The sequence below is a fragment of the Micromys minutus genome (assembly GCF_963924665.1).
Source record: "Micromys minutus genome assembly, chromosome: 13".
NCBI lineage: Eukaryota > Metazoa > Chordata > Mammalia > Rodentia > Muridae > Micromys > Micromys minutus.
Window position 1 is genome coordinate 55,787,047 of NC_137982.1, and position 15,484 is coordinate 55,802,530.

The 15,484-nt window shown below is 54.6% G+C and overlaps 1 protein-coding gene across 1 annotated transcript; it reads right to left on the reverse strand.

The window, feature by feature from the left end:
- Window positions 1-665: 665 nt before the first annotated feature.
- RTN4RL2 (reticulon 4 receptor like 2) lies at window positions 666-15,156 on the reverse strand (the record flags this gene model as incomplete). Its single annotated transcript, XM_080928031.1, has 3 exons — window positions 15,059-15,156; window positions 8,964-9,445; window positions 666-1,415 (listed from the first exon to the last, which is right to left on the reverse strand). The coding sequence occupies exons 1-3, from the start codon at window positions 15,087-15,089 to the stop codon at window positions 666-668; spliced, it is 1,263 nt and encodes a 420-aa protein (XP_080784157.1). The 5' UTR covers window positions 15,090-15,156.
- Between the last annotated feature and the right edge of the window lie 328 nt (window positions 15,157-15,484).

Consider the following 15,484-nt stretch of genomic DNA (forward strand, 5'->3'; position numbering starts at 1 on the left):
AAAAAAAAAAAAAAAAAAAAAAAAATCTTACAGGAGATAAAATAATAGAATTTTTTAATAAATTTTCCCCCAAACAACTTCTTTTGATCTTCACCACACAGGGGCCATGGCAGAGAGGAGACTCTCTCCAGACAACCCCAAAAGTGTCCTGGGTAGACTTAGGAGAAAAGTATTCCTCCTGTGTCAGGAGGCTGAAGGGATCAGGACAAGCAGGGTCCAGGGGCAGCCTGGGCCTTGCGGAGACATCCCTCTGATCCGGGGAGGAGGGGAGGCTCCCAGAGGGAGCTTTCAAAGGCTCTGCTGGTGGAAGGTGCTCTGCAGACAAAAGCCCCTCCGAGTCCACTGTGGGGCCCTGGAGAGAGGAGCAACGGTAGCCCGGGGTGCCACGCCCCAGCTTTGGGATGGGGAAGAAGAGTTAATGTCTAGAATCAGGGTGAATGGGGCTGAGCCACCTTGTACACGGTCTTACGGGCTGCCATACATAAGTCACAACGGCCCAGAAGGCAAATGAGGCAGCCTGGTCGGGGGAAGAAAAAGAGCGAGGAGGCCAAGGGGAGGTGCCAGGCCGTGTGGCAAACAAGGGGTGTGGATGGAGCCTCAGCTCCGTGGGGCAGAGAAGGGGAGCGGGGCGAAGGCCCGTGGCCTCTTCCGTCCAAGCACCGCAGTCAGAGGTGATGGGGCGCCACGAGCAAGAGGCAGAGCAGAGGGGTGCGCAGCCCGGCCGAGAGCGCGGGGCCACGCGAGTCTGCAGGCGCCTGGCACGCGGCCCCGGGACACGTCTGCTCGCCCCGCTGGTCCTCGCCGCCGTAGCCCCCCCAGTAGTCGTCCTCGGTGGGCGCGTCCCCGCCCTGGCGCCCCCGCGAGTCCTCGGCGGGCAGGTCTCGGTAGAGCGTGGACGGGTCTGCGGGGGGAGCGCCCGCCTCGGCCACGCCGTACAGGTGGTTGGAAGAGCTGTTGCTGCGGGCGCGGCTGCCCGGCCGCGTGGGCGTGGGAGGCGGGCACGCTTGGAAATCGGTGTCGCGCAGCGTGCGCAGGTCCCGGCCCTGGCGCTCGGGCGGGGTGGCGCAGGTCACGTCGGAGCTGGACACCCGCGCGCGCTGGAACCAGGCCCAGAGCGGTCGAGCGCGGCAGTCGCACGCCCAGGGGTTGGCGTTGAGCCGCAGGAACTCGAGCGCCGGCAGGTCAGCCAGCGCCTCTCCCGGCAGCGAGGCCAGGCTGTTGTTGAACAGGTAGAGGATGGTAAGGCGGCTGAGGCCGTGGAAGGCCGCGCGGTGCACGCCCTGCAGCCGGTTCCCGTGCAGCAGCAGACGGTCCAGGCTGCCCAAGCCGCGGAACACGTGCTCCGTGAGCAGCCGCAGGCGGTTCCCATGGAGGAAGAGGTGGCTCAGGTTGGCCAGGTCCGCGAACAAGTCATCCTGAGTGGGGGATGGAAACAGAAGACAGTGGCCTGAGACAGGGTCAGGGGCTCCACTCTAGGACCTGGGGGAGGGTAAGGAAGGTGTAACAGCAGGGTGGAAACGTGGGGAAGGGCCTGGCTTTTTTTTTTTTTTGTCTTTGAGAGAGAGCTCACGCATCTGTATCCCACCTATGGAACCAAGAGGATCTCATCTCCTGCCTCCACCTCTTGATCTCTGAGATTTCAGGCTTGTGCTACCAAACAGTTATACGTAGTTTTGGGGATCAAACCCAGGGTTTTAAACATGCTAGACTGAACCTTTATCAACTGAGTCTGAGTCCTGAACTTGAAACCCCGCATCCTCTAATCTATTTCCTAAGGAAAAAGCTACACAATTGAGGTCAGTGGGTCACGTTGCCCAGGGACACAAGGGACCGAACTCAGCACAACAATGCCAAGCAAGAGCTCTACCGCTGAACTATAGCCCCAGCTTCCTTTTTCCATCCATATTTTGAGAGAGAGTCTCAGAATTGCCCAAGGCTGGTTTTGAACTTGCTGTTTAGCCTAGGTAGATCTTGAACTTGTTAACCTCTTGAGTAGTTTGAATTAACATTCAGTAACATAATACCCGGTTATATCAAAGGATCTTAAAATTTACTTATTTAACATATCCCAGCCCCATAGCATCTCCCCACCGTGTGTGTGTGTGTGTGTGTGTGTGTGTGTGTGTGTGTGTGTGTGTGTGCACTTGCACCTTTCCTTTCATCATATAGGTTTCCAAGGATAGAACTCAGGCCACCAGGCTTGGTGATAACTACTTTTCTGACAAGCCATTTTGCTAGCTCTCTTAGGTGAATCTACAGCCTGTCAAGATGGCAGTCAGTACCAACCATTGCACAGGTATAATGCCACCTCACCTGCCCGATTCTTAAATTCAGTCCCTTCCCGATGCCAGTCCCCAGTGCTTGCCCGGCAGGTGTGGGGGAAGCCTGAGAAGATGCTGAAGAGGTTGCCCAAAGAGCATGCTCAGATCTGAGAGTCAGATCTGTGGGTCTGCCACGAGCTAACTGGGATACCTGGCAGAAGTCAATCTGTCTTTCTGTGCCTCAGACTCTTCCCCTGTAAAATGTGGTGACGAAGTGGAGCGGCGTGTATTAAGATGCTTGGGTTCTAGCGTGTGCAGACACCGTGAGAATTAGCTGTGTTTGTTAATTTGGCCAAGACAAGTTACCTCTAAGCTTTCTGCTCTGTCAAGTGGAAATGAGTATTTCTAACTTGGGGACCAATGAGGAACATTCACATAAGGTTCATGGGGTGGAGTGCTGGGTACAGTTGCTGCAGAGAGAGTTCTGGTTCAGAGATGCAGCCCACAGGCTCAGGAGGTAAAAGCACCAACACAGACCCAGCTCTTCCTATTCCTAGCTTCCGGACAAGTCGTTTAGCCCCACTGACACCCGCTCTTTTAGTATAGAAGGGAAGATTCAGCAGACTGGAGGAAGGTTAGATGTTATGATGCTGTTGAGGGTACAGCAGCTAACAGAGGCATAGTCAACCATCCGTAATTCACGGTTGTCATGACAGCAGGGGCTCCTTTAGAATCCCATCCCATCCATTTTCCTCTAAGAGAGGTGGCGTTCTGGGAACTAGCAGTCCTGGCAGTTACTCAGGGACCAGTGTCAGCTCCACACCCCAAACACAGAAAAGGATGGAAGAAGCCGAAGCCCCCAGTGCATCACATTGCTGCATCTCACAGTGTGGGTGCAGAAGTCTTCTTGGTACTGGGAGAACCTTGGGATTATAGATCAGAAGTACAGGTGTAGGTATGGCCATGGGGAATGAATGGACTCTATTTTAACCAGCTTACCAGGGACCTCGTGGTACTGAGCTGGTGTGGAGCTGTAGTTCAGTTGTAGAGTATTTTCCCCTCTGCATTGAAGAGCCTGCGTTGGTTTACTGCCAGGGCCCCGACCCATGTACAGTGTGATTTAGGAGCTAGAACTCAGGACATACCCCTTAAAAGTGGTTTGTTTGCTTCAGAGATGAAAAGAGCCAGAACCCCGTTCGTCTCACCCCACTGCCTTGGGGTCCTCCCCAAATGGTTGTGGTCAGTAGATGCCAGAAGATCTGGTTAAATAGGACAAGAGCATCCCTCTCTGCTCAAGTCAGTTCACCTTGGGTCTGTTCCCCAACCCTGGTTCTCCCTCCCTCCCCCAGTGCCTGGAGACATGGGCCCTTCCTCATGCTACCTGGGCACCTGGTCGAAGGTCCCAGCTCAGACCCACAGCCTCCATCTTCCTGTGTTCCTCTGCTCACACCCCCTCCCATATTCCTTCCTCCCTCTGCTACAGGAACTGAGTCTGCCAAGAACTTGGCCACATTGAGATCAGTCCTCTGCAACCTTCTTGCTACCTCTGACACCAGGACGGTTTTGTCCACCCTCTGATGCCACCGCCTGGAATGGTTGTTCAGAACCCCTCCCCAACCTGCTCACCCCAGGAGCCTCAGCCTCACTGGTATGCCCTTCCAGTTTCTCCTTTCCTGTCCTGCCCAAAGGGGGTATTCTGAGTCCTTCTGCTTAACCCTCCCTTGGGATTTCTCTTCACAGAGTGTCTGCCACAGGAAGTCACACACAGGGAAGTATGTCCAGAGGTGGGGAACAGAACGGCACCAGGCTGAGCACGACTTTAGAGACTTGGGTTTCAGTCACCCCAGAGAACCCAAATGTTTCCCAGCCTCCCCTCCTCCGTGTTTCTCAGTTTAAAGTCCTGCTCCTCCTCACTACAAGCCTCACCCTTGGGGTCCGTTCCCTTCCCCCAACCCAAGTTATAGCCAAATCTCATCAGCACTTCCTGGCTGAAGCTCTCAAATCCGGTCCTTCCTCTCTCCACCATTAAAACCTTTCTCTGTGCATTAATAAGCTCTTGACTTTCGCAGACCCCTCCCCCATCACCTTCTTGCACACCCCCTCCCTCTGGGCTTGGAACATCTGCTAAAGTCATTCTCTTCCATTTCAAAAACCGCATTTCTCTTGCCTCCTGCCTGGCCTGGTCACAGCTTTCTGTATCCATTTGGAATCTAAGGCAGCATCCTGACACTTTCCCAACCTTGCCTGAGAGCGTCCTATTCTTAACCTTGCCTTCCTCCAACCTTCCAGCACCTGGCCTTGGCATTGACCTTCTCAGCCACCAGGCTGTGCGACCTTGGACAGCTCCAGGCACCTCTCTGGGCCTCAGTGGGTTTTTTTTTGTTGTTGTTGTTTTGTTTTTGTTTTTTTAAATCTGCGCCATAAGTGACTTGGAGTGGCTGATCCTCTGGGTCCCCTAAGCATTTGCTAATTCTGACTCAGTGAGCCCGGGAGTCGATCTCACTCATTCAGCAAAGCTGTTCTGTGTGTGCGCTCTGCACCAGGCACCCCCGCTCACGGTGCTTGCCCATCCATGGCCGGTGTCATAATCATTGGCGTCAGCAGGTGATTTGCCAAGTTCTCGTTGAATGCCAAACCCTGTATGGCACAGATCCTGATAGTATCTTAATCATCAACACTGTGAGGCAGATGCTATGATTATCTCTATTTGGAGGCTAACAGAGAGGGTATCAGAGAAGGGGAGCCACCTGCCTAAGACCCAGCATCTCACACAGGCATCCTCCAGAGACGGGTGCTCAGCACCCGTGCTGCAGAACCTAATAGACACAGACTAGTCCTACCTTGGCGCCGCTAAGGTTGGAGAATTGAGTGCTGTTGCTCACTTCCACCTGATCTGTGTTCTTTCCAAGTTATCATCTCCTTTGGTTCTCATAGCACCTCCTACCAGGAGCAACATAGATGGGACCAGGCAGTTTCAGCACATTACAGAGGGCTTAGAGTGAGCCACCACGGTAGCCAAAGGAGAGAGGCAGCTTTACCATCTGGCCACCCTCCAATAGGTTCCTGTAGAGCAGGGATACTGTTTTTCACTCACCCTGGGATCCCTGGCACCCTGCACCCTGCCTGGCGCGCAGTAGGTGCTCAGTGAAGGAGCCTGCTGGTGAATGAACTGGCCTGGCACAGTGCCTAGCCCTCAGCAGACATTCCATGAGAAACTCCACCATTTCCCCGGCACACGCCACAGCCTAACCATGGGTCTCCTCCAGAAGCCTCCTGGGGCCGGCTGGGCTCCATCCTTGGTCACACCTGCTCCTGAGGATCTCACTGAGGTGCATGTTTTCTCACCTGCTTGTGGCATCTCCTGGCCTAGTTCCATCAGGCAACCTCACAGACAGAGGCTGTCTCTTTTCTTGTCTACAAAGGACCGGGTGTGAAGAGGCTTCCTTCCTATGATACCTGGTGCTGCTTGGGCCAAGACTGTTCAGAAAAGAGAAATGGATCCCAATTCAGGAGACCCCAGTGATTACCCAGAAATTCATTAGGCTTGGACCTTAGCTGACCCCAGGCACTGCTTGTGGCCCGAGGGTAAGAGTAATTTATTAAACTCTAAGCTATGTGCTCTATACCTTAACTTACTAGCATCTCACAGGCCTTTGTGGGAGGCATCATTTACATGGCTCCCCACTAGGAAGAAAGATGGAGGCTTAGAGAGCGAAGGCTCTTTCCCTAAAGCCAAATAATGAGCACCTTCTAGATATTGATAAAGAGGTTAGGATCTTAGGAGTAGTGCTTAAAACAGAATCAAGGCCAGCGAGTTGGCCAGAAAAATCGTCCACCACCAAACTTAGCAACCTGGGTTCAATAGTTGGAAGGCAGGAAGAGAGAACATGAAGAGAACCAAGTCCTCTGAGTTTTCCTTTGACTTCCTGTGTGTCGTGGCATCTGCGTACACCCTACAAGCATTTTTAAAAAATGCAATTTAAAAATTAAAAGCAAAGGCCAAACACCCTGTATCAGAAAATCTGAAATTCCATATCCCTAACAACCAAAAACCATCAGAGCAGCAAAATAACATGTCACCACTAGTGGAGAATTCCCCACCAGGAAACTGCGTTCTGAACTATGAAGTTTGAATGAAATCTCCTTTAGGCTATGCGGCCAGACGTATAGGAGACATGGATGGCTACGTGCTTGGACTTCGGTCCTGACTTCAAGAGCATCATTGTGTATATACAGATCTTCCGAAATCTGAAGCCAACAAACACATCTGATCCTCAACACGCCAGAGCAGGGCACTCGGCCTGGGACAGCCCTGGTGCTTTCATCTCGTTGTAGCCTGTGTTGAATCCCTTTCATTTTAATACTGATGGATCTTCTAGATAGATAACTATCAATAAGGTGCCAACTTAGGGGTGTCGACAAGAGGATGGAAAGAATAGTGTGTCCAAAGCCACGCAAGAGGCTGGACAGTGCTTTTAAAAACAAACCCACAGGGCTGGGGATATGGCTCACTTGGTAGAATGCTTGCCTCGTATACACAAAGACCAGGGTTCCACCCGGCACTGTATCAACCAGGTAGGCACGGAAGTGTAATTCTTGCACTCAGGAATTGGAGGCAGGAAGATGAAGAAGTTCAAGGTCAGGGCCGGACAGATGGCTCAGAGCACTGGCTGCTCTTGCAGAGGGCCCTGGTTTGATTCCCAGCACCCATACTGCAGCACGTGACATCTGTACCTCCAGCTCCTGTGCACATGTGTACCCATACATATGAAAATAAATCCCCCAAAAGAAAGAAAGAATGAAGGGAAGGAAGAAGAGGAGGAGGAGAGGAGGAAAAGGAAGAGGAAGAGGAGGAGGAAGTAGAGGTTGAAGTTCAATGCCATCTTTAGTTATATAGTAAGTTCAGAGCCAGCCTGGGATTCATAAAACCTTACCCTAAAACAAAAACAGGAAACAATCAACCAGCTACACACAGAAAACCTGAGCAAACTGGCAGAAACTCCTAGCCTACTTCATTTTACTTCGGGGTACTAGCCCTGGGAAGTCTGGGTGTCTCAGGCAGGAAGAGCCCGCTCCTCCTCCCCTGGCTGTGCAGCTGCGGACACTTCCATTCCTTCCATTCTGTGTTCCTGGAGCCATAACCTCCCCTGCTGCCAGGCGATTTGAAGCTCAGCTTGCTGGGGGAGCCTAGCAAGGCCCCAGTCACAGGGACAATGGCTTCCGGGACTTATGCCCCACACATCCATGGGGTCCCCAGTGTGCACTCTGGTGAAAAAAACCACTGCCTGCCAAGGCCCGTCGGCATGAGATGACGTGGCTGCGTGCACTCTGCAACTGTGGTTCCCAGCAAATGCAGGAAGAAGAGAAATAGGAGGTGTGTCTTGGATCCTGTCCATGGCCTCAGAATAATCCTTAGAGTTGACCCAGATCTCTAAGATGAAGTTCAAGCTGGGGCATATCACTGAGACCAATGTTAAATAAAGCTCATTTAAAAAAAATACATGGCATTTTAACAAGCGTTTATATAGCTCTTATATATGCCAAGCACTATTCTAAGTGTGCTACAAATTATTCATGCATTTAGTGCTTACAAAATCCCTGGGTGGCTGATGCTCGTATTACTCCCATTTCACAGAGGAGAAAACTGAGGCCCAGGTTTGAAACCTGCCACATGCTTGCAAATGGTAGTGTTGATGTGTATAAAATGATTTGCCCAGGACCCAATACAATGTATACTTACTATGTGCCTGCTAAGTTGATTGCTGGTATTGAACAACAACGAGATGATCTATTCCAGTCACTAAGCAGTTTTTTTTGTTTTTGTTTTTGTTTTCCTGCATATTCTTCATTTGAATACTGTTTCCAAAGCTGTTGTATTTTTCGGCATACTACGGATGCTCGACACATTGATAAATTACTATTGTTGTGAGGAGCATCAGGGGTTCACTGATGACCAAGCCCAGGTTGGGGAGAAGGCAGGGCCTTCTGGGTCAGGAGGGCAGTATCCCCTTCTAGCCAAAGCCTCCGCTATTAAGGAAGGTGTTCTCCTGGGTGTTTGTTAGGAGGACATGTGTCTGCTTCCTGGGGAAATGAGCTGGGTTTAACTGCCAGCCAGCCAGCCAGCATCACAACAATAATAAATAATAATTAGATCAATAATAATAACAATAAATAATAGTTATTTTCCCCACCACCATTCCCAGCTATAGTTTCCCCTGAGACAATGGATTTAAGGGACACTATGGAGAAAGGGCGAGGTTTCCTCTTGTGCTCTTACTCCAGAGTGCGAACAGGGAAGAGTGTGACTTCTATGAGACAACCCCCTCCCTAACCATGACTCCGCCCTTTGTCCAGCTTGTGTGACAAGTGGGTGGACGTGGGGGTGGATGGGAAAAGATCATGCAAAGGCCTTTGGGCTGAGGCTCCCGGAGACAGGAGAGATATGCAGACTTTGGGGAGTCTGCTGAGTGGGTGCAGAGAAGGGAGACAGACATATGGGGGAGGCCAGTCAGGAGACAGGCAGAGGCGAATGGGGGCCAGGGAGACACAGGGAAAGGGGGGTGGACGGACACCAAGAAAGAAGACAGAGGGACAGGTGGAGGGAGATGCTGAGTCAGGAAAGGTGACAGGGAAGGAGACAGGAGGGGTCTTAGGTCCAGAGAGAACGAGATGGAAGAGGATGAGGAGAGAGAGCTGGCTCACCTGTAGGTGGAGCAGGCTGTTCTCCTGGAGGTAGAGGTACTGTAGGCTGACCAGGCCTCGGAAGATGTTACCAGGCAGGCTGCTGAGCTGGCAGCGGTACAGGTGTAGTGACTGCAGCCTCTCCAGGCCCTGGAAGGTGTCAGGCTCCAGGGAGCGCAGGTGCCGATTGTCACCGAGGTCCAGTTCCTCTAGGGCCTGCAGGTGGCGGAAGGTGCCAGGGTAGATGGTGGAGAGGTTGTTGGAGAAGAGCCACAGGGTGAGCAGGTTGGGCCCAAAGGTGCCTGGCCGCAGCGAGCGGATGAGGTTGTTCTGCAGGAAGAGTCGCTGGGTGCTGGGTGGCAAGGACAGTGGCACGGAGGAGAAGTTGTTGGCCTGGCAGCTCACGGTGGGTGGAGAGGAGTAGCAGGTGCACAACATAGGGCAGCTGGGGGTCACCGGAGGGAGGGCCAGGAGTGTCAGCAGGAGGCAGGCCGAGGCAGGAACTGTGGGGAGAACAGAGAGAGGCTTACTGCTGTGTGTGTGTGTGTGTGTGTGTGTGTTCCTTATGAGACAGGCTCTTATGAAGCCCGGGTTGCCCTCAAGTTTAATATTTAGCCGAGGATGACCCTGACCTTCTGGTCCCCCTGCCTCTACTTTCCCAGTGCAGAGATTATAGGGGTATGCTTCATGCCTAGTTTATGCAGCGCTAGAGACCAAACCTTGAGCATGTGAGGCAGGCACCCCACCAACTCAGCTACAAGACTGAGGACTGAGACTGCAACGCAGAGAGAGACGTAAAGGGGGGTTGGCAAGTCAGAGGAGGACAGACAGACAGGGGCAAAAGGTGGGGGGCGGGTTACAGAAATGTACAGAGGTTTCAAACCTCTTTTTGAGAGCTAGAGTTTGTGGAGGATGGATGCTTATGTTACAGTAAGGAAGAGGGAGGCCTCCTCTTTCATCCACCCCTGTCCTTTGTCCTCTAACCCCCAGTGGAGCAGGTAAAGATGGAACCACCTTGACACCTTCCCTGTCAGGATCCCCAGAAAGCCTCTGAGGTTTGAAGGGGGACCTTTGCCTGGGAAGAGGCAGGCCTGCACGCCCAAACACTTAGTGGGCTTTGTAGACAGCCCTGGGAAGTGTCTAACGTTGTTTGTCTTTATTCCTGACTGTTTTCACTGTTTCATGTTTGACCTTGTTTGGAGTTAGGGTCAAAAGTCTAGGACTAGGGTCAGGGTTTCCTTCCCTTAGTACTGAAGCAGGGTTGGAGATTCTTTGGGATAGGGACAGCCCTTTTAGGGTGTTTATACGACAGCACTGCCTTCTCCCCACCAGATGCCAGCAGCACCCTGCCCCCAGTTATGACAATCAAAATGTCTCCAGGCATTGCCAAATGTCCTCTGGGAGCAACACCAGCCCACATGAGAAAGCTAGACACTAACTGAGACCCGCTGTGGCTAGAAGGCCCGTAGGTGGCGGGGTGACCCACACCCTCCTCCCTCTCCTGCAGGCCTTGGAAGAATCTTAGCCATTTCCACCTAGGAAGTGATTAGAGAGCGCGGCTGCAGAAATCAACTCAGGGTCTACTCATTCAAAGTCCCCTTTAAAAGTTTTCTTACTTGTTCTTTGTTACCCCAAAGTAACTTTTGGAGTTTGTGCTCGGGCTATTCTAACAATCCAGACAGGAAAGCAGGATCGCAGTGTCCAGACGGGGTGCCTGTCCTTCTCTGCCCCACCAAGGGGCGCAGAGCCCTCAATACTGCAGATAGAGGCTCCAGCTGGACTGCCCCTGGCCTTAGTCCTACCGGAATTTCCAAAAAGCCTTTGAGATTTTCCTGGGAAGCTTCCTCTGAGGATGGGTGAGCCTGCACCCATGAGGCCAGAAAGCCATTCCTTTGAGCTCAGAAATCAGAGGTAGGGAGGCCTGGTTTGGCAGGGTGGGTGTTCCATGGCTCAGGGTGTGTGTCGCTGAGAGGTGAGTAACTTTGAGTGCCAGACCTTTAAGGCTGCAAACAGAGGTTCGAGTGTGATGTCTCCGGGTGCTATGAGATGTTTGTGTGTACGAAGGGGTGCCTGTGATCTGGGGGTGGGGTGGGGGCAGTGTAAGATAGGTGCTCACTACTGAAGGCACCTGGCAGGCATCCACGTGTCTCCAAGGGGAGCTCCACTGTCTTCTGTCCCTCTGGGCAGGCTGCTCTCCAGTTCTGTGCTTCCGGGCACTTCTCAGGGCTAACCCAACTCTGAGACTGTGTGTGTCGAAGCCCCCCCCGGCCCCCCCCCCCCCCGTGATTGAGTGAGCGAGCATGTGCTGGCGGCCCTCTGCGTGTGTGAGTGCCGGGCCCCGTGCGTGTGTAGGCTGGGTGTGATGTAATATTCAGTGACACAGCGCGGCTGTTCCATTCGTTCACACCACCTCCGCGTTTCTCGGTCCTTCTCACCCCTCCCCCGTGCGGCGGTTCACGATTACTTCTCTCCTGAGTTTTTCAGAGCCACGTGGGGTGGAGGAGCACGTCTCTCACCCTTGGTCTTAACGAGGAAGAAGCGGGGTGTGGAAGTCCAGTGTGGGACCTTGGGTGGGCTTTCCCGGCACTGACGGCTGGGTTTTAGAATTGGAAATTTCAGAGCTGTGTCAAAGCTTATGGGAATGACCATTGGGTTTCAGAGAAGGCAAACAACTTACCCAAGGTCACACACTACATACAAAGTGGAACAAGACAAGGGCCAGGAAAAGACTGGCCTGGTGTCCAGTAGGGCACTCCTCTTCCTGTCTGAGTCGCCCTCTGAGCTGCACCTCACTGAGGACTTTACACCGCAGGAAGCCACATCCTTCTCTGACCCCTTACTCCCACCCCAGTCCACAGCTCATCAGCATGGCGGTCAACCTCCCCATCCCCCGGGATTATGAGTGTCTTCCTCCAGCCTCCCGGGCTGCCTGCCTGACTGCTGTCCGAGGACAGAAAGCAGGAAGCGCTACAAACCCTTGGCCCCAAGTCCCAAGCTTAGGTCGAGGTCGTCAGGGGCTGGCAAGTCCCCTCACTCCCCCCTTGGCTCCTCACTCATCCCGCGCCCTTCTCTTTGCCCTCACTGCCTTCCTGCTGTCTGGTCCGTCCGCGCCTTTCTCTCAGCGGGATTCACTTCCCTCGGTCTCAGTGGCATTCCCCGCTGGCCCTTTGAGGAGGGACCCTGGTGGGGGGGCTCCACGGCAGCAGCTGCTGCGTAACAGTGACTCTGATGCCATTTCTGGCCCTCGCTGCCGTGCAAAGCAGCTGTAACCCAAGGAGCTTCATCCATAATTCAGGTTGCGGCTCTCACTGGAGGCAACGGGGAGGGGGAGGTGGGGGCTCTGGGCTTCTCTGCCCCCAGGCGGGATTAGAGTGGGCACTCCAGGCAGAGGCAAGGTAGGGGGAGCATCTGCTCCTCCCCCTCCTCTCTCCAGACCCTAGCACTATTCCCCTTCTCCCACATCCTCCTCCCTAAGCCCCCCCCCCACCCCGTTTCTCACACCTCTGCCACTTCAGGCCCTCCCCTGAGGACCACAGCTATACTCTAGGTTCTGGGCAGGCACAGTGTGTCAGAGGTGAACTGGGGATCCTCAGCCATCATCCCGAACACATCTTGGTGAGGCAGGAAATCGGTGAGGGCTAGTGGGCTTCTGATTGGCAGAACCCTTTTCTGTCCTCCTCAGGACCCTTGGCTTCTTCCCTCTCTTGCAATAAGACACAGGGAAGGCTTTTCTGCAAGTCTCCCCCTCTGTTCATCTCCTCACTAAAGTCAGCAGGTAATCCCCCCAACATGCATGGTGTGTGGGACCAGAGAAGGACTCAGTCTGCTATGGAACATCTACTGCGTGCCAGCACTCCATTCATGCTGCCCTCTATCCACAGAACCCAACCTGCCAAGGCCCCTAGGGAGATCAGTAGCACAAAGGCCCAACCTTTCTAGGAAGGAGGACTTCACTATGAAGTCCAAGTGTAATGTGTGATCCAGAGCAGGAAGAACATGTACTGGACTGTGATCCAAGGACCCACTCTGACCTTTCTTTCAGAACCCCTTCCCCCATCACACCCTTTGGCTATAGATGCTGGCCTCGAGGTAAGGAGAATATAGGTACTGTGCCCAGATGTTTCAGTCTTGGGACAGTCACAATGCTAGCTGTTTGACTGGTCAGGGTCAGGGGGTGGGGGTGGGGACGTGAAAGGATGGAGATAGGTTCTCTTCATAGATTTCCACTCCTGGCCTCTAGAGCACAGCACAATTGAGAGTCAAGAAGAGGTGACTAGTGACCAAAGGCATAGCCAGATCTGGCCACAGGAGGGAGGGGAGAGAGGATACAACAGGCTATTGATCCCCGGAAGGCTAAGGTACCCAGAGCCAAAAGGATCCATTCACCAAGGGATCATGGTCAAAGCCCAAGGGCTGCCAGACCTTGGAGTACCCAGGATCTGATATGAAGTTCTCAGCTTGTGCCAACCGTTAGACCAAAGGCCCTTGGGAGTAAGAAACCCGAGGAGGAAGGGTTGGGGGCAGGGTCCAAGGCAGGAACCAGGGTGCAACCTAACAGGGCAGAAATGTCCCAGGAAAAGTAGACAGGCCTCTAGTTGTAGAAAGAAGGTACTGGGTCCTAAATACAAATGCCATCTGCACACCTCAAACGCTGCCTCAGGGAAGAGCCAGAGGCCCCGCCAGGCAGATGCTGAGGGGGCAGAGGGTGAGGAGGTGGGGGCCTTGGGGCTGGCATGGGGGCGGTGGCATGCCAGTGACGCAGGGGCCTGAGGAGGCACCAATGCAGGTGACTGGAGGCTTTAAAGCTGCTGCAAACAGCTTCTCACTCTGCCAGAATGTAACACCCCAAAATAAGCAGCTACTGTGGGGCGGCAGGATCCGACGTCGGGGCTTAGAGATATAAATGGTAGCACTGAGCCAGCCCAGGTACCCACCCCAAGGAGGATACCACCCCCCCCCACACACAAAGTGCTCGCGTTCCTTCCCTCATATCTGACCCAGACACCGAGCTCAGGGTCCTCTGGAGTAGCCCACCAGTTACTCCCTGAGAGAAGGGATATACCAGGCAGGCGCTTTAGAATGAAGGGCTTCCCACGTGGAGGTGGTTACCAGAAGCCTCTTTGTCTACTCCCTGGGCACCATCGCTTCTCTTCCGTCTCCCTCTCTGGCTACTGTTGACATACTAATCCGTCTCAATCACTCTACCACATGGGGATCCCGGCCCCCAACCCTGGTAACCATTTTCCCTGTGTCTGACTCCTTACATCTATCCTCCCTTACCAGCTTCCGCTGGCTTCTAGTCCTCCCATCCCCTTTCCCTTCCAATCTCCCAGAGCCCCAGTCCTCACCCTTCCGGTTATCGCCCCCACCCCCACCCCGCCCGTTCTAGTTTTCTATCCCCATCTACGTCTCTCTCCTGAACTGGTCGCCCTCTCCTCCCTCTTCCTTGGTCTTCCCCTGGACCCCCGTTTCCGGTCGTCTAACCTTTATTCCTCCTCCTACCCCTCCTTTCTCCCGCCCCCACCTCCTCTTTCTCACCCCCACCTCCCAAGACACTTTTCTCATCCTGACTCCCCTCCTCCCTCCGACCCCTACCCTCCCCGCCCCCAGTCTCCAGCCCACACCCTTGGCTGTCACTCCGTGCTCGGAACTAGCCTCCTTCTAGCCCCTCCATCTGTGCGACTAGGCAGGGCCACTGGGGAATCGCTCTCTGCCCCCTACATTCCCAGACAGCCCCCTACCCACAAGGCTTGTCTTCCCAGGTGACTGGAAAGTGCTGAGACACGGGGCACGAGGAGTTGCTGAGTCGGCGCTTCCCCAGCCGGCCCGAGTCCTCAGTGTCCCCCGGAGCAGGTGGAGCCCGGACAACAGAACCTGAGCCTCTTTCTCCTCCTCCCAGCCAGCTCGGTCTGCCCTCCGCGTCCCCCCTTGGTCACGAGCTCCCCGCACATTCCCGCAGGCTCCAAGCCCAGTGCCCTCCTGCGGCTGGCAGCTCTGGGGGCGGAGGCGCGGCTCCCGCGCTAAGCGGTTTTTTGCTCCCTGCCCACCCCACCCCCTTCACTGCCCCACCCTCGTGCCCCTCTCTCTAGTGTCTTCCCGCCGGCCCGCGTCCCTACCTTGCAGCAGGCGCCGGAGCCCGGGCAGCATCTTGTCTCGACGATCGGGGGAGGGGGCGGCGGGGGGAGGGCGCTCCCACTCGCTCCCTTATCCCGCCGGACAGACGGCGGGGACTCCGCGGGGCTCCCTGAGGACTCGGGGAGTTCCGGGCTACGTAGCGGGGCTGCTGAGCTCTACCCAGCGCCCCCCGGACTCCGTGCCTCTGAAGGAGCCATCGGCCCCGACGGGACGGGGCGGGGCACGACGGGATGGAAAGGGCTGGGTTGACCCTGGACACCGGGTGTCCGCGCCCCCTAGGCAGCGCGGCCCCGCAGGGAGTCGGTTAGTCGGTCGGTCCGTGCGCCCCGGCTGCTCGCCGAGGGATAGTGGGGACAGCGAAGAAGCGCTCCCCCCCCCATTCCCGCACTCGCTGGCTCCTCCCTCGC